General features: G+C 35.9%; 1 protein-coding gene across 3 annotated transcripts in view; it reads right to left on the bottom strand.

Annotated features, from left to right (window-relative positions):
• The window catches only part of NCK1 (NCK adaptor protein 1), an 83,448-nt gene that overhangs the window by 9,500 nt on the left and 47,085 nt on the right, over positions 1 to 26,863 (bottom strand). For 2 of the 3 annotated variants that reach the window (XM_082393464.1, XM_082393465.1), the window contains exon 2: positions 11,250 to 11,493. In XM_082393464.1, the coding sequence (XP_082249590.1) occupies positions 11,250 to 11,475 (226 nt within the window). In that variant the 5' untranslated portion in view covers positions 11,476 to 11,493. Of the gene's footprint in view, positions 1 to 9,033; positions 9,173 to 11,249; positions 11,494 to 26,863 lie in introns of those variants that run through there. The other variant, XM_082393466.1, reaches the window with a different exon arrangement.

Raw genomic sequence — 26,863 nt, forward strand, 5'->3', positions numbered from 1 at the left:
TGACTTGTAAATTCTACCAAACATTTTTTTCTCAAACTTCTACCAAAAGAGAAGGAAACATTTCATAACTCATTCCATGAGGCCAGCATTACCTAGATACCAAAGACATAAAGATATCACAAGAAAACTACTGACCAATATCCTTTCCTTTATGAATATAGATATAAATATCCTCAACAAACAGTCAATTTTTGTTATTCATGGTGGTTCTGTTCTATAAAGTGACCATGAATACTTAATTAGCATACTGAACCACTGCTCCTAGGGGATACTCTGTTCACAACATTTTTTTTATGTCTCTTTCTCTTTAAAGACACTTTATTTAATATAAATTTTTGACTCACTGACACTGAACTCATGGCCAACAACACTATAAACTCATGCCTGAAGGAAGCTTACCTAGCACACATATTTTTTCCATAAAGCAAATCAAAGCTTTCTTACACTTAGGAACACTAGACAATACTTTAGCACTATGCTTGGGCACCATTTTAAACAGTAAAATCACACACACACACACACACACACACACACACACACACACACACACACACGTGGCATTAAACTTCAAAAAGGGCACTTATTTGCAGTATGAGAGCTGAAATGAGAGGTCACCTTGTTTGACCTCTGCTAGCAACTCGAATTTTTTGCCCTTGGCAAATGTCCACAAAAGTACTGCAAGTACCAATTTGGGATTTTCATGATAAAAGTGATAAAACACCCTTTCATGGTAAAAATGGTCAGCAAACTAGGAATAGAAGGGAACTTCCTCAACACAATAAAGGGCATTTATGAAAAAACCATGGTTATCATCACACTCAGTAGAGAAAGACAGAAAGCTTTTCCCCTAAGATCAAGAACAAGACATAAATGCCCTCTTTCACCACTTCTATTTAACACTGTATGAGAGGTGCTAGCCAGAGCAATTAGGCAAGATAAAGAAATAAGAGATAGCCAAACTGGAAAGGAAGAAGTAAAATAATCTTTATTCACAGATGACATGATCTTATATAGAAAATCCTAAAGAATTCACACACAAAAAAGCTAGAACCAATAACTTAGCAAAGTTGAAAGATACAAAAACACAAAAAAATCAGTGTATTTCTATATACTAGCAATGAACAATCTGAAGAGGAAATTTTTTTTTTCCTGTGCTCTTAAACCCCCAAACCTTACTGGGCTCCTTCCTTATCTTTTACTTATTTACTTATTTATTTATTTAGGCTGCGTTGGGTCTTCGTTGCTGCGCACAGGCTTTCTCTAGTTGTGGCGAGCGGGGCTACTCTTCGTTGTGCATGGGCTTCTCATTGTGGTGGCATCTCTTTGTTGCGGAGCACAGGCTCTAGGCACACACGCTTCAGCAGTCGTGGCACGCAGGCTCAGGAGTTGTGGCTCACGGGCTCTAGAGCGTACACTCAGTAGTGATGACACACAGGCTCAGCTGCTCTGCAGCATGTGGGATCTTCCCGGACCAGGGCTCAAACCCATGTCCCCTGCATTGGCAGGCAGATTCTTAGCCACTGTGCCCCCAGGGAAGTCCCAGGAAATTTTAAAATTCAAGTTTTAATAGCATTAAGAATAAAATATACAGAAATAAATTTAATCCAAGAGGTCCAAGACTTGTACACTAAACACTATAAAATATTGCTGTGGTTATGCATTTGAAAACAATTCTGTGTTTATGCATTTGAAAACTTAGTATTTTTAGATGGCAATACAGGTGGCCCTCAGTATCCATGGGTTCGTATCTGTGGATTCAAACAACCTCAGATCAAAAATATTTGGGAAAAAAAATTCCAGAAAGTTCCAAAAAGGAAAACGTAAACGTGCCATGCACCAGAAACTATTTACACAGAATTTACATTGTATTAGGTATTATAAGTAAGCGAGAGATGATTTAAAGTATATAGGAGGATGTGTGTAGGGTAGGTTAATGCAAATACTATGCCATTTTATACAAAAAACTTGAGCATCCTTGAGTTTTGGTTATCTGCAGGGGGTACTGGAACCAAACCCCTGCAGATACCAAGGGATGACTAAACTATCCAAAGTGATCCACAGATTCAATGTAATCCTTATCAAAGTACCAACATCCTTTTTTTTGCAGAAATGGAAAAAGCTGATCCTAAAATTCATATGGAATCGCAAGTTATCCCAAATAGCCAAAACAATCTTGAAAATGGAAAACAAAGTTGACGGACTCACACTTCCCAACTTCAAAACTTACTACAAAGCCACAGTACTCCAAACAGTGTAGTACTGGCATAAAAGGAATGATGAATAGACCAATGGAAAAGAATTGAGAGTTCTGAAATAACTCTCAATTCTATTCCAGTTGCTCCATATTTTTTGACTTTGACCTTGAGAAGGGTGCCAAGACCATTTAATGGAGGAAAGAATGGTCTCTTCAACAAATGATGCTGGGACAACTGCATATCCACAGGCAAAAGAACGAAGTTGGATTCCTACTTCATATCACATACAAATATTAACTCAAAATGGAGAGTTAAAACTTTAAAACACTCAGAAGATAACATAGGGAAAAGTCTCATGACCTTGGATTTAGCAACAGATTCTTAGATTTGACACCAAAAAAAAAAAAAAAAGATAAACTGTACTTCATTAAAATAAAAAACACTTGTGCAAAGGACACTACCAAGAAAGTGAAAAGACAACCTACAGAATTAGAGAAGAATATTTGCAAATCATAATGCTGATAAGGGTCTCTATCCAGAACATATATAAAGAACTCTTAGAACCCACGAACAAAACGAAAAACAACCTATCTCAAAAAGGACTTGAATAAATAATTCTCCAAGGAGATTGTACAAATACCCAAAAGCACACGAAAAGATGCTCAACATCATGAGTCATTAGGGAAATGCAAGTCAAAACCACATGAATTTTTTTTTTTTTTTAAAGAATCAATTTTATTTATTTTTGGTCGCGCTGGGTCTTCGTTGCTGCGTGAGGGGCTTTCTCTAGTTGCGGCAAGCAGGGGCTACTCTTCATTGCGGTGCATAGGCTTCTCATGCTGTGGAGCACGGGCTCTAGACGCACAGGCTTCAGTAGTTCTGCCACACAGGCTCAGTAGTTGTGGCTCACGGGCTCTAGAGCACAGGCTCAGTAGCTGTGGCACACGGACTTAGTTGCTCCATGGCATGTGGGATTTTCCCGGACCAGAGCTCGAACCCGTGTCCCCTGCGTTGGCAGGCAGATTCTTAACCACTGTGGCACCAGGGAACTCCGACAATGAAATACTGATACCACTTCACATCCTACTAGGATGGCTATAATAAAACCAAATTAAACCAAACCAAAAAAAAAGGAAAATAAGTGTTGATGAGGATATGGAGAAACTGGAACCCCTCTGGTCAAAATGTAAAATGGTGCTACTGCTGTGGGAAACAGCTGATGGTTCCTCAAAATGTTGAACACAGAACTACCATAATTCCACCCCTAGGTATATACCCAAAAGAACTGAAAATAGGTATTCAAATAAATACTTGTACACAAGTGTTCATAGCTTCACTATCCACAATAACCAAAAGATGGAAATGACCCAAATGTCCATCCACAGATGAATGGACAAAATGTGGTATATCCATATAATTCAATATTATTCAGCCATAAAAGGGATGAAGTAGTGATACATGCTACAACATGAATGAACCTCAAAAACAGTATGCTGAGTGAAAGAAACTAGACACAAAAGGTTACATATTGTATGATTCCATTTATATGACATAGCCGGAATAGGTAAATCCATATAGACAGAAAGCAGATTAGTGGTTGCCAGGAGCTAAAGGGAAGGGGTAATGGGAGCAACTGTTTAATGGGAATGGGGTTTCCTTTTGGGTGATGAAAATAGTTTGGAATTAGACAGATGTGATGGTTGCACAACATTGTTAATGTACTAAATACCACTGAACTGTACACTTTAAAACAGTTAACTTCATGAATTTTACATCATAAAAATTATTTTCTTAGAAGATTCACACATCAAATCCTTAAAGTCATCATATGTCCTTTCTGCCAACACTTTCCATTTCCACTATTCATGTGCTAGTTCAGGCTTATGTTGTTGTGCTTGAGCCTTCACTACCCACTAACTAGTTTTTTTTTTACTAATCCAATCTATCTCACTTCAGCCCATCATCCACATCATCCAGTCTAATCTTATATTACAGCTACAATCACATGACCCTATTGCTCAAAAACCAACAGTGGCTCTCCTGCCTAACAGATTAAGAGAAATACTCTGTCTGGAATCCACAGCCCTCTCTAGAATGTCCTCAAGCCTTCCTTTCCAGGCTTATGGTATAGACCAGTGGCCCCCAACCTTTTTGGCATCAGGGACCAGTTTCGAGGAAGACAATTTTATTTTTCCAAGGACGGGGTGGGGCGTGGATGGGATGATGATGGTTCAGGCAATGGGGAGCGGCAGATGAAGCTTCGCTCACTGGCCTGCCACTCATCTCCTGCTGTGCTGCCAGGTTCCTAACAGGCTGCGGATCGGTATCGGTCCGCAGCCCAGGAGTTGGGCACCCCTGGTATAGACTATAGAAAACAGTGTAGACCTTGAAACAGCCTTTGAGTTCAAATCCCAGGTATGCTTCTTACTAACTGTGGAAACCTGAGCAAGCTACTTCACTTTTCTGAGCTCAGAAATGGAGGAAACAGCACTTACCATGAGTGTTGTGAGAACTGAATAAAATAATGTAAAGTAATAGTACAGTACACAGAGTAAATGTTAAACAAAAGCATTTTTCTATAACGCCCTGCACTAAAACTACCCTAAATTTTAATAAGAATGGGCCACTTAAATCCCCTGAATTAGATGTTTCTACCTTCATGACTTAGTTTACCTTGTTTGTTAGTTTCTTAGCAAAACCTTATTAAAACTTCTGCCTTTCAAAAATCTACCCATTCAAGAAGTGTCATTTCAAATAACAACTTTATTATTTTATTTATCTTTCTGCTTCATGTTTTTCAACATCCTTCATTCCCCATCGTCACCCTCAATGATATGTAAGCTCTCCTTTTTTAAGTACCCCAGTACCTTGTACTTCTGAGGCACTTGTATACTAGCATTTCCTGTGTTTGTCTTTTAAGCCCATCTACTAGAGCATAAGCTTCCAGAGAGGAGCATTTTTAATGTCTCACTGATCTTTTGCATTTCCTATACTATGTAGAACTGTATATACAGCAGATGATCAATGTGTTTATTAAACTGATTAAACTGAATACTGATATAAGCAAATATAAAATTCTAAACCTGAAAATAAAGGCTAGTTCTAAAATATTTTTCTTTTGATTCTGAAAAATATAATGTCTAAGACTAATCAACCTTGTCCAAAAAAACTGTGAAGAATCTTTGGACAGACCCAACAATTAAAGCCCTAAGTGGGAAAACACCAAAACAACCTATTTTAATCTTAGAGGCCAGAAATAGTTCAGAGAAAGAATATAAGCTTAGAATATTTGTTTTCTGTGCAACACAAAGTCCTGTTTATCTTGTGAATGACTGACAAATGCATACATAATCAATCATAATCTTCCCCTGCTTACAAATCTTCCAGAAGGGCCTGTTTATTGCCCTTTGTTTCCATTGCTTAAAAATAGTCCTTCCAATCTCATGCTATCAATGAGAGAGTAGATGCAAAAGTACATTACAAAATTATATAAATGTAAAGTATCAGTATCTCTTAATTTCTCAAGTATGTTATCATCAGCAACAATTAGATCATTCCACAACAAGCAGGCTCCCTCAGATCAATGTATTATCTTTTCTAAATTTTTCCCAGCTTCACAGTTAGTTCACCACAATCCTAATTTTAATCAGTCCCTTTTGCATCAAATCTTTTCAATCCATTACTTATCTGACTCTAATCTTTTCCCTACTCTATAGTCATAATGTGTGCACTAGGGAAACTCTTAACAAAAGAGACCCTAAGTTTACACTTTAGTGCTATTTACTTACTGGTTAATCTGATCTTGGTCAAGTTATTTAATCTTCTTTAAACTCCAGTGTCCTTGTTTGTGAAATGGTGGTGTGCAGTAAGTACCTATCTCAGAAAATTTTTGTAAAGAATTTTTTAAAGTTTATATATAAAGCACTCAGCACAGTGCATAGCACCTAGCAGGCACTCAATCAGTGGTGGTTATTACTTTCCTACCTCCTAGTGCTTCTGGCATTTACTTTTTCAGAGTTGGGAGGGAAACACTCAGGTATATGCACTGAGGATGTGCGTAACTCTGAGGCAGTCACTTTTATCATTAGCTTAGTTTAAAAAAAACAAAAGCATTAGTATAGCTTTCAATCTTCCCCTCACTACAATCCACTAGTCTTGCTTCTTTCTTCCTATAGCACTGTTTCTTGACCAAAACAATGTACTATTAACTCCTCAAAAGTTTTTAAGAATCTGGTTAAGCACTGTAAATATTCCATCTTCACACAATAGTTGTCCTCTCCCTAAGGCAAATCTTTGTACCCATGACTATTCTTTATGTAACCTGGTTTCCAAATCCTTTTATATACTTCATGCTAGTATTTGGAAGCATCTGAGTTTCTCAATATCACTGTTAAAGTATATTCATCCAAAGTGAATAGACGATGTCATGTTTTATTTGGCCAGCACACACACAAGGGAACTACTGCATCCCTTCACCTGAGTGCCTCGTAGATTTGAATCAATGCCATCACACAGTGTGTTGAGATTTTTTTTTAGCACCTACATTATCACAGCAGCTCCTACTAAGTCTTGCACTCATGTAAATTGCAGCCAGGACAGATTCTCAGCAACTTTTTCCAATTCCTTTTAAAAACTTAATGTAGAATTTTACATTAATGTCTGTTTCTATTCATCTTGTTTATTTCTCAGTTTTTAGCTTTCAAATAAATTTCTGAACTCAAAGTACTAGTTATACTTCCATCATTAGGTCTTTACCTTAAGCATGTCATTTCCCTTCCATCTAAATCACAGAGTAAACAAGTGTTCAATAGAATGAGGCCTAAGAAAGTATTACTGATTCTTGCTAATTCTTTAGGGAACTATAATTCTGTTATGTTCCTCCTTCTTCAAAACCAGTTTCTCCCTTATGGACTTTACCCTGATTTCTATACCACATGTAAGACTGATCAGTTGTTTACCAGGACTAAAGACTTTCAGAGTCAGAAGGGACTTTCCAGGATCATCTGGACTTGCCCAACTCTCTCCTTTACAAATAAGGAACAGGAAATCAGGAAAGTTACATACCCTTGGCCACATGGCCAATAAGTGATATATCTGGGAGCAGAACAAAGGAATTCTAAATACATATAAATGATGTTCTTTCCAGTACAGGTTTTTATTTAATTTTTTTGTATTTTTATCTGTTCATTTGATTTATATGAAGTAAGATAAATTACTGCTTTTTATTATTCTCTGCTTTATCTAAAACAATGTGCCCTTTTTGTTCTCAAGGGTATTCTGGCTACCACACAAGGAGCACATATATTGTTTCCTCTTACTTTTCAAGTCTATTCAGGGAAAAGGTGGGTGAACAGCTACAAAGCTAAATAAATATAAATTTTGGCTTACTGCAGGCAGTGAGGAAAGGAATATTTTGGTTATAAATCTCAAATCCTGACTCTCAGTCTACACATGTATTTAAGAATAACTATCAACTTTCTAAGATTCTATAGAGAGTAAGATAATTTTATACTGTATTGATGGTATATATTAAATCACTGTATCAATGATACAGTATATTCTTTTTATACCACTTCTAGTTGATTTATGGTCAACATCACTTAGATATCAAACTCAGATATGAAATATTAATAATAAATAACAACCACCACCTGCCTCCTCACCAGAATGTAAGTTCTGTGACAGTTAGTGTTAGTTTTTCATTCTATAATTTTTGTGTGGCTTGCAGTGGGTAGGCTCTCAATAAAAATGTTGATCAACCAATGAATGAATAAGTAAGCTCTTTAAAAGGAAAACTAACCCCCAAAAATGGATCTAAAATTTTAACAACTCCCCAAAAAGTAAACAAAAGAGATATATTCTAAAAGGATTTACTTGGCCACCAGAGTTAATTAAAGAAATGAATGAGTCTTAATATTACAATTACAACTTTTTTTTCAACAAAGTGCTTTTATACTCCCTTTCCATTTTGCCCTTTGCCCCGAAATCTTTTGACAGGTTACTCTTTGTTTCCTTAGACTCCTTACACATAAGAGACTTCTACAACAATCCCTCTGTTCATTTTCCTAGAACCACCGAGCAACTGTTCAAAGAGACCAAATCAAGTTCACTATCATAAAGAGTATAAAAAGGCTATCAGCAGATACACAGATGAGGTTCTTGTTAGTATTAGAATTACTTTATGACCTGAACTCAAAAACAATCTAAGAATTCACTATTTTCTGTCAATGTTTTCATATTCTTTGTATGCAGCTGCTCTCACAATTCATTTCAAAATATCAAGTCTCACATTAACCAAAACAGCAATTTTCTAGCAATTGCTATAGCAATTGCAATAGCTATAGCAATAGCAATCCAACATTAAGTCAAAACATTCTCTTTACTGATGCTTTTATTAAACATTATCTTCTACATCGGTCCTCTGAAATCTAAGTAAAAAGCACCAGAACAATATCATGTTACTTCAAATGTTGAGGATGAAGGAACTTGCTCACTTAAAGCCTTTTTCTCCTCCTGTTTTTAATATGTTTACAATTGATTTAATTCACTTCAAATGTCTATGCTAAGTTCAAAGAACTAACTGCATCAAACTCAAATAATTTATATCCTTTTCCTGTTTGTTAAACATTGATATTAAAAAATTTTTAATTACTTATCAAGTCAAAGCTATTAATATTTGATGTATCACCACTTAGCTTATGTTTCATAAACAATATAAAGCACCAGCCTATATAAACCCACCATGTTCTCTCCATAGTTTTCCTTTAAATTCACAAAGTGAAAACTCTATTTCAAAAACTACAAGAAAACTACAGATTTAATAAACAGATTAACTTACTGAAAAAATCTTTAAAGACCTTTAACCAATCCATTCTGAAAAAAAATCCCCTGTTCTCTTCGTCAGTTTGTTAACACAGCTCAGGATAATTCTCGGTGAACTTCCTGGTTCTGCAACACTGAAACTCCCCACACCCAATCCATGTGACTTGGCCTACACCCAGGCAATAGAAAGGTTTCCTGAGGCTTCTCTCTTCCCAAAACATTTTTCCCCTGAACTCTAACAGAACCTATAAAACAAGTATATCATGATGGCCACAAATATGACCTTACTATTCATATTTATTTTGGAAGAAGCTTTAAAGCGTGTATTTTTTTTCAACAGTTGAAAATATATTCATGTATTCATTCTTTCCTTTGTTTTCTCCCTTTCTTTCTTAACCTTCAAACAATGTCTCCATCAGCACAATCAATCATTTGTGAAAAAAATCCATTAGTTATATGGGACATTTAAGTTACCTAAAAGGGATTCAGAAATTCTGAGAAAGGAAAGAAGGCTGTCGGATGCAAAAGCTGGACTTACATCATTATACAGGCTAACTACAGATCACTAGTCTTCTGGAATAGACAGCAATAACTGTAATATACTAATAAAGTTAACAGCAATAGCCTAGAACTTAAATAGATATAGTCTTGCTAAAACTGTCTCAATAATATCAGAAAATAGTATGGAATGTTTCCCAGGAGTATTAATAATAAAAACTGTATCTAATAAGGCTTTTAAAATTCATATGCAGTCACATCTAAAACTGGGGTGTTTTTCCTCTTTGCTCTATATTAGTTTTTTCACTATCTTTTGTTAATTACTGTCACATCTGCTATACTTCTCAGGATACCACTATCCTTTTAAAAAGGAACATAAAAGTTTATCTAGGTGTGGCCCTAGTCCTTTCTGTGCCTTCATCACTATGAGGCATACCTTCTTGATAGAAGTTACCTTAATTTTCCCTAATACACCGAATCAACATGCTTTAAATAAATGTCCAGTATTCACAAAATCACAAGTATTCGTGATTCTAACTTTGGTCTCTTCAGCTATTCAAGGACAATCTCTTTCCAACTGTCTTCCATTCATATGTGAATTGTCTTCTATTCAAAAACTACTATTAAAAACTAATAATAATGGCCTTATTTGCAAAACCTTAAAATCTCAAAAAAAAGTAAACCTAGTTAAAGCAGTTAAGTATCATGGTGAAAATTCAGATTAGTAACTCCATTTATTAAATGACCTTTAGAATAGAATAACAATAGAATAACAATAATGCTGAATAAGAAATAAAAACTAATATAAAGCAGTTAGTCAATAATATTCCATATTCATCAATCATGCCACATTACTCTCAAACTATCTTTTTTCAAGGAGAAATTTTACTTTTTCTCCTACATATATACCAAAAACTATTAAGTAACAGCATGCTTGCCTGAATATGAGGGAAATTCTGTCCCTCCCAATTCCTTCCTGTCAGCCAAGGAGAATTAAGAGAGAGAGAGAGAGAGACAGAGTAGGCCTCATTTGCACGTATTTCCTTCCTATCACAGCTTGGCCAAGCCCAATGTGAAGTAGGTTCCCCTATCTCTGGCCCTAACGGAAGGCCAGTAAAAACAAACTAACTTTACAGTTAGGGGAAGAAAGAAGAGGAAAAAAGAGAAACAAAATAAGACAGAAGCTTTGTAGATGCTAATATACAGTAATGCACAATTTATAACTCTTTTATCAAATATAAGAATAAAATGATGGTTTGTTTTTAAAAGCACAGTTCAAACTATAAGCCATTAGATGTAAAATGAAGCAATGTATCCTGTAAAATAAGTTGCCTTGATGACAAGGAGGATATTCTGCATCTCGCTCGTTTTATCCCTATCTCAATTAGATGTAGAATCTGTCTAAACTCCAACAGGCACTCATGGTTCAAGGAGCCCCTGATAGAAGATCAGAGTTAAGTTCCACGGTCAGCATCACTCTGGCTTGACTCTTGAACTCTGGCCAGATCTACCAGCTAGATTTACAGAAACTGACCTTCACTGGTCTCCTTGAACACACCTGACTTGAATACCCCTGCTATGAGCCAAATTTACCTTGCCTAGCTGAAATCCCAGCCCTGGGACATTCTAGTCGATTCTGCTCACTGCTGCCAAAATTCAGGACAAAGAACCAAGCTCTAGCATTCATTTAAAACAAAGTATTGTCATTCTTGTTTTAATACAAAAATAACTTACCTAACGTATCCTTTAGGTTTTTTACAATCGATGCTTTCCGAGCACTGTTTTTCCTTTCCACGTAGTTAGAAGGCACAAAACCCGTTTTATTCATGGAATTTCGAACTCGCCACCAGGACTTAGAATCATCCAGAAGCCACAATCTCTCATTCTTCTTGATGTCCAGCTCTTGTTCTTGTTGGGCCACATAATCAAATTTGGCTACTACCACCACTTCTTCTGCCATTTTTCAGCAGCTTCTGCACTGTAACCACACAGAAAATATTTTACATAAGGTTTAACTAGTAGTAGTCTACATGCTTTTCAAAAAAACACACCTAAGAACCAAAGAGCACTGAATGATTGAAAATAAAAATATGAAAAAAATTAAAATACCAGGCATATACTAATCAATACAAAACTGGTATAGCTATATTAATAACTTTAAGGCAAAACTATTACTAGTGATAAGGAAATTAACTACATCATGATAAAAGGTTTCATTCAATATATATAACAGCTAAACTTATATGTACCTATTAATATAGCTCCAAAATAGAACCACAAGGAAAAATTGACAAATCCATTGTCATAGAGGACAACTTTTAACATGTTTACCTCAGTAATAAATTAAGGAGACAAAAAAATAGTAAGGCTAAAGAAGAACTGACATCATAACCGCTAAGTTTGATGTAATAAACATATACAAATATAACTTCCAAACAGAAGAATATAAACAGAACATATACAAAAATCGATCAAATGCTAGGCCATAAAAAAGTCTGTACATTTTTCATGTACTTGGCACCCTACAACCATATTCTCTGACAATTATAATAAAAAGACAGCTTTTCAAAAACGTTATATATTAATATTTAGAAACTTCTAAAAACTCATGAGTCAAAGAAGAAATCAAAATATAATTTGGAAAATACTTAAAAGTAAAATTAAAGACTATACAGCTAACTTTGTGGGATGCAGCAAAAGGAGTGTATAAAAAGGAGATTCGTAGTTGAAATAGTTACATCAGAAAAATAAGAAAAGTTAAAAATAAATTAATGAACTGATCATCTGTCTTCAGTTAGAAAAGAAGAACATAAAAACAAGTAGATAAAAAGAAATAATACAAATAAAAGCAGAATTTAATGAAACAGAAAACAAAGATATAGAAGAAAGGCTCAACAAAACAAAAGGTAGTTCTTTGTCATGACAAAAAAATGTACAGTCTGGCAAGACTAATCAATGAAAAAAGGAAAAGAGAGCCCAGAAATAAACCCCCACACCTATGGTCAATTAATCTTCAACAAAAGAGGCAAGAAAATACAATGGAGAAAAGACAGTCTCTTCAGCAAGTGGTGCTGGGAAAGCTGGACAGCCATGCCATGTGTAAATCAATGAAGTTAGAACACACCCTCACACCATACACAAAAATAAACTTAAAATGGCTTAAAGACTTAAATATAAGACATGACACCATAAAACTCTTAGAAGAGAATATACGCAAGACATTCTCTGACATAAATCGTACCAAGGCAACAGAAATAAAAGTAAATATAAACAAATAGGACCTAAGCAAACTTAAAAGCTTTTGTACAGCAAAGGAAACCACAAACAAAACGTAAAGACAAACTATGGACTGGGAGAAAATATTTGCAAATGATGTGACCGACAAAGGCTTAATTTCCAAAATATACAACCAGCTCATACAACTCAATAACAAAAAAACAAACAACCCAATCAAAAAATGGGCAGAAGACCTAAATAGACATTTCTCCAAAGAAGACATATAGATGGCCAACAGGCACATAAAAAGATGCTCAACACTGCTAACTATTAGAGATATGCAAATCAAAGCTACAATGAGGTACCACCTCACACTGGTCAGAATGGCAATCATTCAAAAGTCTACAAATAACAAATGCTGGAAAGGGTGTGGAGAAAAGGAAACCCTCTTATACTGTTGGTGGGGATGTAAACTGGTGCAGTCACTATGAAAACCAGTATGGAGGTCCCTCAAAAAACTAAAAATAGAGTTGCCATATGATCCTGCAATTCCACTCCTGGGCATATCTCCAGACAAAACTATAATTTGAAAAGATACATGTACCCCACTGTTCATTGCAGCACTATTTACAATAGCCAAGACATGGAACAACCTAAATGCCCATCAACAGAGGAATGGATAAAGAAGATGTGGTATATATATACAACGAAATACTACTCAGCCATAAAAAAGAATGAAATAATGCCACTTGCAGCAACATGGATGGACCTAGAGATTATCATAGTAAGTGAAGTAAGTCAGAAAGAGAAAGACAAATACAATATGGTATCACTTATTAAAATATGACACAAATGAACTTATCTACAAAACAGACTCACAGACATAGAGAACAGACTTTTGGTTGCCAAGGGCAGGGGGTGTGGGAGGGATGGACTGGAGTTTGGGATTAGCAGATGCAAACTATTACATATAGCATGGATAAACAAGGTCCTACTGTATAGCACAGGGAACTATATTCAATATCCTGTGATAAACCATAATGGAAAAGAATATGAAAAAGAACATATATATAGGTATAACTGAATCACTTTGCTGTACAGTAGAAATTAACACATTGTAAATCAACTATACGTCAATAAATTTTTTTTAAAATGAAAAAAAGCACACCAAATTACCAGGAATAAAAAGGGACTCATAATTATAGATGCTACAGACATTCAAAAGACATGGCAATATTAAAAACTTGATCAATAAATCTGAGAAAAAATAAAATGTACAAATTTATAGAAAAATTAAAATGACAAAAGTAATAAAATTGAATTAGTCATTAAGAAATCTTCCCATAATGAAAACATCAGGGCCAGATGGTTTCACAGGCAAGTTCTATTAAAATTCAAAGAATAAATAATTCCAATTTATGCAAACTCTTTTAGAACAAAGAAAGGAAATGTTACAAACCTAAGTCACTCCTGAACCTAGAATAGCTCTTTGCTTTCTTCAGAGAGACTATTTTACATAAATAGCTATCCCAGTTTAGCAAGCAAATAAAATCAGCTTCTGATTTTGGATACTGAATATCCAAAATACTGATTCTGTTTTCTCAACGATGAAGCAAGTTCTTCAATGTACTCAGGGAAATGCATTTTAATCTAGAATTCAACAAGCCCTAGCATTCAAGGGTAACTACTTTTACATCTACAAGGTAGATACTTTTGGGGGGTTATTGCAACATCTCAAAACCTACCACACAGTCTTCTAAAATAATGACTCAAGTATATACAGCACCAAAATTAATAATGTTAAAAAAAAGAAGATGATGTGATAGTCAAGAAATGACGAACAGGGAGAAACCAGAAAAATTAATTTGTATTCTTGCAATTTTTCTGCTTGAAATTACTTGCAAATAAAAACTTACAACCGGGACTTCCCTGGTGGTCCAGTGGCTAAGACTCTGCACTCCCAATGCAGGCGGCCCAGGTTCCATCCCTGGTCAGGGAACTAGATTCCACATGCCTCAACTAAAAGTTCACATGCCACAACTAAAGATCACGCATGCCGCAACAAAAAACTGGCATGCTACAATTAAGACCAGGCGCGGCCAAATTGAAAAAAAAAAAAAAAGTTACAACCAAGCCTAAATAATAACTGGTGCATGATGTAAAAAATCACAAGTGATAGACTTTTTGAGACACTGAAAAGCAGAGAGATTTTGTCAGGGATACTTGGGCACCAACTGTGATTCCTTCCTGTGGGAACCTGTCCCCCCACCCCCATATTAATCTATACATTTAATAAAATTTAATTCTAGGTCCCAGTGGAATTTATTCTGAAACTTGACAAACTGATTTTTAAATTTATCTAGAAAAGAAAACATAAAACTGGCAAATATTTTGGTAAAAAAAAGAGTATAATGATAAGAGTTGGTTAAAAAAAACAAAAACAATAAGAGTTGGTATAATAGTTGGTAGGTTGTATATCCAGCATTCATTTTCTCTTTTCCTAACAATATCCCAATTATCCTCATAGTTGCCACCTCATTATTATTATTTTAGCCATGCAACTTGGGGGAATGACTCTAGCTTCAAAGGTGTATTTGGGTTAATGAAAGCTTTCCCTCCATATTAGAATCACCTACAGAGCTTTTAAAAAAATACAGGAGCTTGGGCCCCTACTTCAGAGATTCTAATCAGTGTGGATTGTCACTTAGGCATTACTATTTTTAAAAGCCATCCAAGTGATTCTAATGTACATGCAGGACTGAGAACTCATCTAAGCCAATCATGACAATCTCTCCCTTGCTAGTTTTGTCCACATTAACCCACTTAAGGCCAATGGGATGCAAGGAAAACTATGCTAGCAACTTCAGGGTAATGATGACTGGCTCTTGAGAAACGTAGTAAAAGACTGTCTCTGTATTTTGTCATGGACAGATGTGAGGCCTGCAGCCACCTTGTTACCAGCTGGAGAATGAAGCTGACAAGTGAAAGGAGAGTTTCTGGGAAATAGAGCCAGAGCTGCTAAAATAGGTACTAAAAACTGCCCCCTAAACCTCCAGTTCCTTGAGCTAATGTATTTCTTTATTACGTTAAGACAGCTTTAGTTGGGTTTTGTTCTTTTCAGCTGAAATTCCCACTATAGGCAAACATACCCTATCAGATATCAAAATGCACTAAAATATTAAGGCAATTTAAAAGAATATGATATTGGTATAGAATATCAAATAGACGAGTAGAATATAGATTAAGGTCCAGAAACAGATACACCTACATACAGGCGGCTTTAGAAGCCCTTTTCTCTAATATACTAGCTATGAGTTCTTCTAATTTAGGTCTTTTTGAAAGAGATGGAGTACTTCAAACCACTTAATACAAAATGAATTTTTGTATATATTTTCCCCCTAAACATTTACAGTGGTCTCACCCAGGCCTAATTCACAAGCAAGTAATTTTTTTAAGTGACTTCTTTGATAAGTCTTTCCAAAGCAATCAACTTCATTTTCACAAAAGCAATTTTCTTTCAGCACTATTTTTGTTAATTTATATAATATAACAAGATTATAGTAAGAAGCACACCTGAAAGATACAACACCTCTAATTCTTGGTAAGTAGATTCAACTCAATTGGTGAGAGCAGAAATATGTCAAGGGTATCAGGTTATATGTTTCATAATGGAAATAAAGGGGTTTAGTCAGTTAATTAGGCAAGTTAGCTAACTTCTACTATGTGTCTTTAAATATGCAAATATATGAGAATTTCATATATAACAGGGGTGACATTTCAAATCATTGGAGAAGAATGAGTTATTCAATAACTGATACTAGGACTACTAACTATCTATTTGGGAAAAAACAGTGTCCTACCTCACACTATATACAAAAGTAAATTAGACAGATGACCTTGACTTCCAGGAAGACAGAGTAGTTGTACTTTTCTCTATTTCTCCAGCTAAGTAGAACTAAAAACCCTGGATATTATATATGAAGCAAACAAAAGAAAACTCTGAAAGGTAAAGAGAAGTCAAATCAGCTAGGGAACTCAGGACCCAAGTAACAACATAGTGGTGAATTCCCTAGGTTTTCTTTTTGCCTGGTATATTCTAGACTTGAAGATGAAGATTGGCAAGCTAAACACACCAACAGGCACAGAAAAAACAACAAAAACAACAAAACCCAGTGCTCTCCAGACAATGGATCAAAAAAGGGACAGCTTAGCAATACAGAAAACTTTTAGACGATAAAAACTCTACTCCAGTCAAACACTGCAGGAAAAACTGGCCCCACCCATACCAGCAAAGACCAAGAAGGAAACCTAGATTTTCTACCCTTGAGAGGCTGTAATGGGGCACCCCAACATCTGTGCCTGGTGGTGTAAGTAAAGACCAACTAAGGAGCCAGGACTTTTATTACCCATCAGCCAGACAATCGGCAAAGATGTAAAAGAAATCAGTAACACATTCAACCAACAGGATCTAACCAACATTTATATAATATTCCAATGAACAACAGCAAAATATACATGCTTTTCAAGTGCCCCTGAACAAATACCAAGATAGACCATATCCTGGGCCATAAAATAAACCTCAACAAATTTAAAATAACTGAAATTATAAAGTGTATTCTCTGACTACAACAGGATCAAACTAGAAATCAATAATAGAAAGATAACAGAAAAACCTCCAAATATTTGGAACATACTTCTAAATAATCCATGGGTCAAACAGTCTCAAGGAAAGTTCATTTACACTGAAGTGAAAATGAAAATAAAATCTATCCAAATTTGTGTGACACAAGATCAACCTGCAAAAAGCAACTGTATTTCTATATACTAGAAATGAACACATGGACACCAAAATTAAAAGCAATACCATTTATAATAAAAGGAAAAAAATGAAAGAAGTGCTAATCTAACAAAACATCAAGAGGACTATATGTTGAAAACTACAAATGCAGATGAAAGAAATCTAAGAAGATCTAAATAAAAGTGTTTATGGAATGGAAGATTCAACACAGTAAAGGTGTCAATTTTTTCCAAACTGATATACAGGTGATGTAATTCTTATTAAAATCCCAGCAAAAACTTTTGTATATATAGAATTATTATTCTATAATTTTTATGGAAAGGCAAAATAACTAGAATAGGAAAAACAATTTTTAAAAGTTAGAATAAAGTAGAGAAATACTTACTATGTAGCTACAGTAAGCCAAGACTTACTGTATTTGCAAAGGGATAGACACATATATCAATGGAACAGAACAGAAAACCCAGAAATAGAGCCACACAAATATGCCAGACTGAATTTTGACAAAGGTGCAAAAAGTAATTCAATGGAGGAAAAACAGCTTTCTCAACAAATGTTTCAAGAGCTAATGGACACCAAAATAGGCAAACAAAAAAATATACATTAACCTAACCTCACACCTTATACAAACACTAACTCAAACTGGATGACAATCTTAAATATAAAACTTGAAACTTTTAGAAAAATATACGGAATAAAATCTTCAGACTACAGAGCTAGGCAAAGAGTTCTTAAACTTGACACTGAAAGTAAGATCCATAAAAGGAAAAACTCAACAGTAGAAAAATAACTCCAATTAGAAAACAAGCAAAAGACATAAAGAGACATAAACTGAAGAAGATGTATAGATGGCAAACATGCACATGAAAAGATGCTCATCATCATTAGCTACTGAGAAAATGCAAATTAAAACCACACTGAGACATCATTACACACGTATCAGAATGGCTAAAATAGAAGAGTAACAATAACAAATACTGACAAGGATATGTTGAAACTGAATCACTCGTACTTTGCTGATGAGAATTTTAAATGGTACAGACCCCTGGAAAACAGTTTGGCAGTTTCTTGTAAAACTAAACATGCAACCACCATACAAGTGAGCAGTTGTACTCCTGGGCTTTTATCCCAGAGACATGAAGATTTATATTCATGCAAAAACTTTTACATGAATGTTTACAGCAACTTTGTGAAGTCAAAAAATGTAAACCACCCAGACGTCCTTCAACAGGCAAATGGTAAAACAAACTGTGGTATATCCATACCATGGAATACTACCTAGCAATAAAAAGGAAAAAATGATCGATACATGCAATAACCTGGATGTATCTCCAGGGAATTATGCTGAATTGGGGGTTGGGGGAGACAACCCCAAAGCTTACACACTATATAATTCCATTTATCTGACATTCTTGAAATGACAAAATTATAGAAATAGTGAGCAGATTAATGGCTTCCTGGGGTTGGGAGTGGAAGGAAATGCGTGGTTATAAAAGGGCAGCAAGAGGGATCCTTGTGGTAATGGAAATGTTCTGTATCTTGACTATCAACATTAATACCCTGTTTGTTATACTGTACTACACTTCTGCCCTATGTTACCATAGTACTTCATCATTATACACATATGACAGTTTCCTCAACTATACTTTACTGACGGACAATGGGTTGTTTCCTGTCTTCTGGTATTAAATAGTGCTGCAATGAACAGTCTCATATACATGTCACTTTGTTTTCCTGTTTTCTGTGTCTCTGGGTTCGAGTCATAGAAGAATTCTGAGATGAAGCTTAAGGTTTACATAATTTTGTGAATATTGCCAAATTTCCTATTGGCTCTTTATCTTTTTGTATTCTCAACAATATATTAGAGTGATTATTTCCTCACAGCCTTGCCAAGAAACTATGTTGTCAATTTTTTGGATTTTTGCCAATTGGATAGATAAGAGATGCTACTTCAGAGCAGTTTTTATTTGTGTTTCTCTATTACAGTGAGATTGAGCACCTTTCCCAAAATTTAAAGGACATTTGTATTTGTTTTTCTGTGTGGACTACCTGTTCCTATCTTTTGACCATTTTCCTATGGTGTGGCTTCTTTCAGTTTTTAGAAGCTCTTTGTATAGTAGGAGTATATGCCCTTTGTCTTTGGTATAAATTTTTCCATTTCGTCATTATCTTTTTAACTTGGTTATCGTACTTTTTGAGAAGAAAATTTTTGAAGAACAGCTCAAAATTGTAAATGCACATTTCTTTGAACCAGCAATCTACATACTATGGGCAAAAATGATTCAAGTACCCAAAGCCATTTATGTAAAAATGTTTGCTGCAGCACTGCTTATGTGAAAAATCAGGAGTGAAACGTACACCAAGAGTGCCTAAATTATAAATACTGGTATGGTAAAATGTCCAAGAAATATTAAGGAAAAAATGAAAATTCAAAATAATATGATTATGATTGTATTTTGAAAACATTCTACTACATATGCTTGTATATGCATTAAAAAGTTCAGGGAGGATACACATCAAATTGCACAGTGGTAGCCTCAGTGAGTGGTTAGACTGTTAAGACTTTCATTCCCTACTCCATAGATATGTGTGGTTTGAATATTTTTCAATAGGTACGTATTACTTGATTTTTTAAATATACTATAAAAAGAGAAAACCAACTGAAAGCTAGCTAATAGGAACTGGCATCCAGAACACAAAGTATGGGTGAGGAAACATGGGGCATGCAAGAGAAAAAAAGAAATGTAAGAGTAGTAAGTTGTCATAGAACTAAATCTGCTTTACAGTAGAATTACACAGAATTTAAACAACTGGAATCTAAAATGAAAACAAAAAACAAACAAAAAAAACCCCACTTATAATTCAGCTTTCCTTTGATGACCATTTCTTCAGTTAAGTACCAGATAAAAGAGCTAATCTTAGAGTTCAGATAGTAGGGAAAACTATGCATCTTTAAAAACAAGTAACAAAGTAAAATAACATGTTAACACTACAAGAGGGACAGCAATTGAGGCCAACTGAGAAAACAAAGTAAATGCTTCCCATCTCATGCTTACCCTGGAACAGATGCTCAGAGTAGAATTACGGGTAGTAACATTTGCACTATTTTAATAGCCATTTCTCTCTTGCTCTCTTTTGGTTAGAGACTAAAAGCTTAGTTCAAAACACAGAAATTAAATATGAAGTGACTCCATTGCACTTTGATTCAGCCCAGAGGCCTGGCTGTAAAGCTTGTCAATTAATATTCCATACTCTCCTACAAAAGCTTCAGCTCCATGTTTCCAACTACACTAACAATATTTGCACTGGGATGCTCTTGGCCCCACTCTTCTTCCAGGAATTGGATTCCTATCCTTTTGTCTCTCTGTCCTTGTACCTAGCACCTGAACCCAGGAGCCTCATCAACCAGTGTCCATTTCCTCCCTGACATCAAGTGTTGGATTTCCTTTATAAAATCTGAACTACCTATTTTGATCCTCACTGACTACCTGCCCTCCTCTGATACTATGAACGTCATGGACCTCAGACTTGACATCAGTCCCACTTTATAGTACTCACATCCTGCTTGCCTTTTTCTCCTGGGCTTATTTCCTGATCTCAGTTTGTTTTTCAAATTCACTTCCAATCTCATTCCCAAACTGGACCTACACACGGTCGCTGATCATACTTCTGGCCCTTTCTGATCTGGTTACCACAAGAACAGAACCAAGTTGGAATTAAAGAACTCAATCATTTAAACATGTCACTAAAGACAGACAACATGAAATTTACTGTTCTTGGGATCTTCATAAATTACACCACTCTTTCTTATTGGAAAGGGATCAACAGACTAAGTTGGAGAACACCTACTGGCTTAAGATGAGAGGTTTTTACACCATCACAAAGGCTGAGAGTTGCTAAAAATATGTAACTCTATACCAAGGAACGTTTACTAAATGTCTGTAATTCAGGTATATCCTAGCATTTCCCTCACAACAATCATTTAAAGTATTGTCCTCACTTTACAAGTATAACACAGATACTAAGAAGTTAAATGGCCTTTCAACCTTGGAAAATAAGTGGTTGAAACTGGGAGTCAAATGCATGTTCTTTTCACTCCCCCCAGAGTTCATGTATTTTTGATTACTGCTGACTCTTAAGGAACAGAAGAGGAACACACAAGTTATAAATACATGGAAACCAATTACCTAGTAAATCAGCAATTCTCAAACTATTTGGTTTCAAAACCCCTTTACATACTTAAAAACTGAAGAGCTTTTTTGTTTATGTTGGGTCTATCAATATTTACATTGAGTTAAAAGTGAGAAAATGTTAGGATATTTTTAATTCAATTAAATATAATCACATTTAATCCAATACATTTCAACATATTTTTATGAAAATTGTATTTTCTAAAACAAAATATTAATGAAAAGAATAGAATTATTTTACATTTTTGCAAATCTTTTTAATGTCTGACTTAATAGAAGACAAGTGGATTCGCATATCTGTTTCTGCATTTAATGTATTACAACATCGTTTTGGCTGAAAAGAAAACCTGGTCTCACCCAAATGTATGGTTGGAAAAGGGGAAGAGTATTTTAAGAGTATTTTCAGATAACTGTGGATTCTTTTTTGGTACTACACCAAAACTTGACAAGCAGAAGAGTTTCTTAAATACTAGTTTCTAACGTGGAATCTAAAACTTTATCAATGAACTTTTCCATACTGTTTTAAATATTAAAACTCATTGGCCTAAGTATTTTTTGTTTGTTTGTTTATCCATTCACCTTTTGTTTTTATTTATTTTTTATAAATTTATTTATTTACTTATTTATTTTTGGCTGCGTTGGGTCTTCGTTGCTGCATGCATGCTTTCCCTAGTTGCAGTGCGTGGGCTCCTCATTGCGGTGGCCTCTCTTGTTGCGGAGCACAGGCTCTAGGCAAGCAGGCTTCAGTAGTTGTGGCACGTGGGCTCAGCAGTTGTGGTTCGTGGGCTCTAGAGCGCAGGCTCAGTAGTTGTGGCGCACAGGCTAAGTTGCTCCACGGCATGTGGGATCTTCCCAGACCAAGGCTCAAACCCGCCTCCCCTGCATTGGCAGGTGGATTCTTAACCACTGCACCACCAGGGAAGTCCTGGCCTAAGTATTTTAAATTCCAGGAATGATGAGTGTAAGCCTGCTGCAAACTTTCTCTCCAACTGATTACAACTAAAATCTCCAGAAAAAAAATGCGAAGCATCAGCTACCTAAGGACCCTGAAAAGTATACAATAGGTAGATTGGAGAGGGAAATCAGCTTGAAAACAGACCAATACATAAATATGCTGTTGAATACACAAATTTCCTTTGAAATTTGACCAAACAATAAATTTCCTTTTGGTCACCCCACCACACACACACTTTATTTCCTAGCTATGACCCAAAGCCAAGAAGAATGGGAAATTGTGCGGAAGGTGCAGTAAGGAAAAACCTCATTTGGAAGAGAAGTTCATTTGGCCAAAAGACAAGGGGAAAAGGCTCTTGAAAGCCAGAGTGGGTGGGTTAAGTCCCTGAGGTTTTTTCCTTCTTTTCCCCCTCTCCCAGCCCTGTCCCAAGGCCAGCCTCAGTGCAGATCTGCACTGCTGCCACAATGGTGGAGATAGCATATACATTAAGACCCCAAGAGGGGACTTCCCTGATGGTCCAAGGGTTAAGACTCCAGGCTTCCAATGCAGGGGACGCGGGTTTGATCCCTGGATGGGGAACTAGGATCCCACATGCCGCGTGGTGCGGCCAAAAAATAAAAAATAATAATTAAAAAAAAAAAAAAAAGACCCCAAGAGGACACCTATGCTTTCTCTATAACCTCTTCACCCTGAAGTCAGGCACAGTCAGGCCCAGAACTGAGCAACAACATGCGAGACTGAAACTCTAATAAGAGAACTCAATTTTTCTGGCCAAAGGAAGCAAGGGGTCACTGGGAGCTGGAGAATATTGGAAAACTCCCATGAAAGAAGAGCAGAAGAATGTAATCTATGACAAAGACTCTCTCCTTGACCAAACTCTAGCCAGGCTCCTCTGAACCCTCTTCTTAACTAGGCCTCAATCCTGACCTATAAAAACTGCAGACTCTCAGCATAAATGACTTGTCATAAATGATTACTCACACTAACAGACTTGAACAAACACTAGGATAGTTTCTAATAGCTTAAGGCTCTATCCCTAAGATGACCCCTCCAGCCCCCTTAAGTTCCTGCCTGAGAAAGCTCAATGCTGCCAGAATTTACTGTTTGTTCCAGCTAAATCTTGGTGATAGACAGATAGGCCCCTGAACTCCCTCTTAGAGCAGTTACTTTAGAAAGCTTGCAATTATAAACACTTCCTCTGCTCCCTTGAGATATAAATTGTCTACCACCTAAAACTGTCTTCTCAAGAACCCAAGAGCCATCAGTTTAAAATGCAAACATTCAAGGAGATAACTCTCACTCTTGTTCCCAGACCCTGTAGGAAGATAAGGGCCCAACTTTGGTGGGCGCCTTGCTCTAACTTGCACCACTGCCTCTGTTATAAAGAGAAGTTTACTTCTCCTCTGGATAAGTACCAATGACAAACCCTGCTGCCCTAGCCATATGGACCAATCCCCTTCAACACCGCTCTGTGCCTTTCCCTTAGCACATTCCAACCTCTTAAAAGTCTGCTGCCTTTTGTTTTGGCAAAGTTGAATTCAGTTCACGATGGACTCTCTTCCCTATCATAATATTTATTGAATAAAATCTATCCTTACCACTTCAACTAGTATCGAGCTTGTGAATCTTTTATATCTATAATTCTAGTTATGAACAAACTTAAGTACTAAACTCCCCTCCCCCAAGTTGGACATGCATGGAATTTCCAAAGAAGCATGACAAAGGCACTGAGAACTGAAATACAAAATGAACACCACCCAAGCCCAGACCATCCTGACTGGTGCATATAGCAAAAACAGACTCAAAGAGTACAGCAAAGGTTTAGAAAATGAAACTGATATTGGAACTATTGCCCATAAAAACCAAGTAAAAGCTGGTTTGAACCTAATCAGATTGATGCCTACTAAAACAACAGCAAATTCTCCAAAGGATTTTAACAGGATCCCAATTCTCACAACTTAATACTAGAAATGTCCACTATATAATTCTAATTTACCCAACATACCAAGAAGTAGGAAAATTTGGGCAAGAATTGGAAGAAAAAAAACAACCAACAGAATGATGCCAACCAATAAATAACCCAGATACTGGAATTATCAAAAGTCTTAAAGCGGCTAATATAACCATGCTCCATGAGGTAAAGGTGAACACTCTTAAATGGAAAGATAAATCTCATCTGAGGAGGAGAAGCTATTAAATAGGATCAAATGGAAATTTTAGAGTTGAAAATCATAATATTTGAAATAAAAACTTCACTGGAGAGGCTGAATAGCAGAATCAAGATGGCAGATGTATTAATTTTCTATGGCTGCTATAACAAATTACCACAAACTGGATGGTTTAAAATAACAGAAATTTATTCTGTCAGAGATCTGAAGGTCTCCATCAAGGATACAATCAAGAAGTCTGAAATCGAGGTGTTGACAGGGCTGTACTACCTCTGAAGGCTCTAGGGAACAACCTGTACTTTGCCCCTTCCAGCTTTTGGTGGCTGTCAGCATTCCTTGTGAGTGCATCTCTCTAACTCTGCCCCTGTGTTTACACTGCCTCCTCCTCTTCTGTCTAGCAAATCTCCCTCTGCCTCACTCTTATAAGGATACTTGCCATTGGAATTAGAACTTACCAGATAATCTAGGAATTTATCCTCCTCTCAAAATCCTCAAATTAATTAATCACACCTTTTGTCACATAAGGTAATATTCACAAATTGCAGGGATTAGGAAATGGACATATCTTTTTAAAGTGTGCCATCCAACAAACTACAACAGAGGAAACACTGTGTAAACCTGAAGACAGATCAATAAAAATTATCCAATCTGCAGAACAGAGAGGGGAAAATATTTTTGAAAAAGAAAGAACAGGGCTTCAGGTACCATTGGGACAATATCAAAAGAGCTACTATTCATGTCTTTGGAATCACTAAAGAAAAGATACCGGTGCAGAAAAAACACTTGGAAGAAACAGTGGTTGAAACTTTCCAAAAGTTTGCAAAAGGCATAAATTTACAGATTCAAGAAACTAAGCAAACCCCAAATAGGATAAGTGCAAATCATGTCCAAGTACATCATAATCTAACTGCTAAAAACCATAAGTAAAAGAAAAATCTTGAAAGCAGCCAGAGAAACACAACATATTACATACAGGCCAGTGGTTCTCAACTGGGGGTTATTTCACATCCACCGGGATATGTGACAATGTCTGGCTGGAGTCATTTTTTATTGTCACTGCTGGGAAGGAGGAAGGTGCTAATGGGGATACTGCTAAACATCCTATAATGAATAGAATAGGCCTCCACAACAAGAAATTATCCAGTCCAAAGTGCTAAGGTTGAGAAATCCTGATATAGGGGGCAATCTGAACGACAGGACTTTTCATCAGAAACCATGAACCATATCTTTAAAATGTTGGAAGAAAACAACTGACAACCCAGAATTCTATATTCAGTGAAAATATCCTTCAGGAATGAAATGAAGATATTCTCAGATGAATCAAAACTAAGTCATTTTGTTGCCAACAGGCTGGCTCTAAAAGAAATGTAAAGGAAGTTTTAAGGCTAAAAGAAAAATGGTATCAGAGGGAAACTTAAAACTTCAGGAATGAAGGAGGAGCAACAAAAATGGGAAATACCTGGGTGAATATAAGATCAATTTTCATCTCTTAACTTTTTTAAAATATACATAGCTGTTGAAACAGAATATTATATTTTCATGGGGGGGCTTTCAACCTGTATGTATAATTCATATGACAATTATCATATAAGTGGGGAGGGCAATGGGACCTATATACAGTTGTAAGGCTTTATGTTCTATTTGAGGTGGTAAAATATAAACTCTAGATATACTAGGAAAATTAAGAATATATAGTATATTATAATCTTTAGAGCAATTACTAAAAAGAAGGACAAAGAAATACAACTGTGAAAACCAATATATACATTAAAATGGATACTAAAAAAACGCTCAATCCAAAAGAAGAAGGTAAAGGGAAAACAGGAACAAAAACCAAGAAACAAACAGGAACAAATAATAAAACTCAAACATATCAATAATTACATAAAATAAATGACCTAAACATGCTAATTAAAAGATATACTATCAGGGGACTTCCCTGGCAGTGCAATGGTTAAGAATCCGCCTGCCAATGCAGGGGACACGGATTCAAGCCCTGGTCTGGGAAGATCCCACATGCC

Source organism: Balaenoptera borealis (genome assembly GCF_965194805.1).
Source record: "Balaenoptera borealis genome assembly, chromosome: 5".
Taxonomy (NCBI): Eukaryota; Metazoa; Chordata; class Mammalia; order Artiodactyla; family Balaenopteridae; genus Balaenoptera; species Balaenoptera borealis.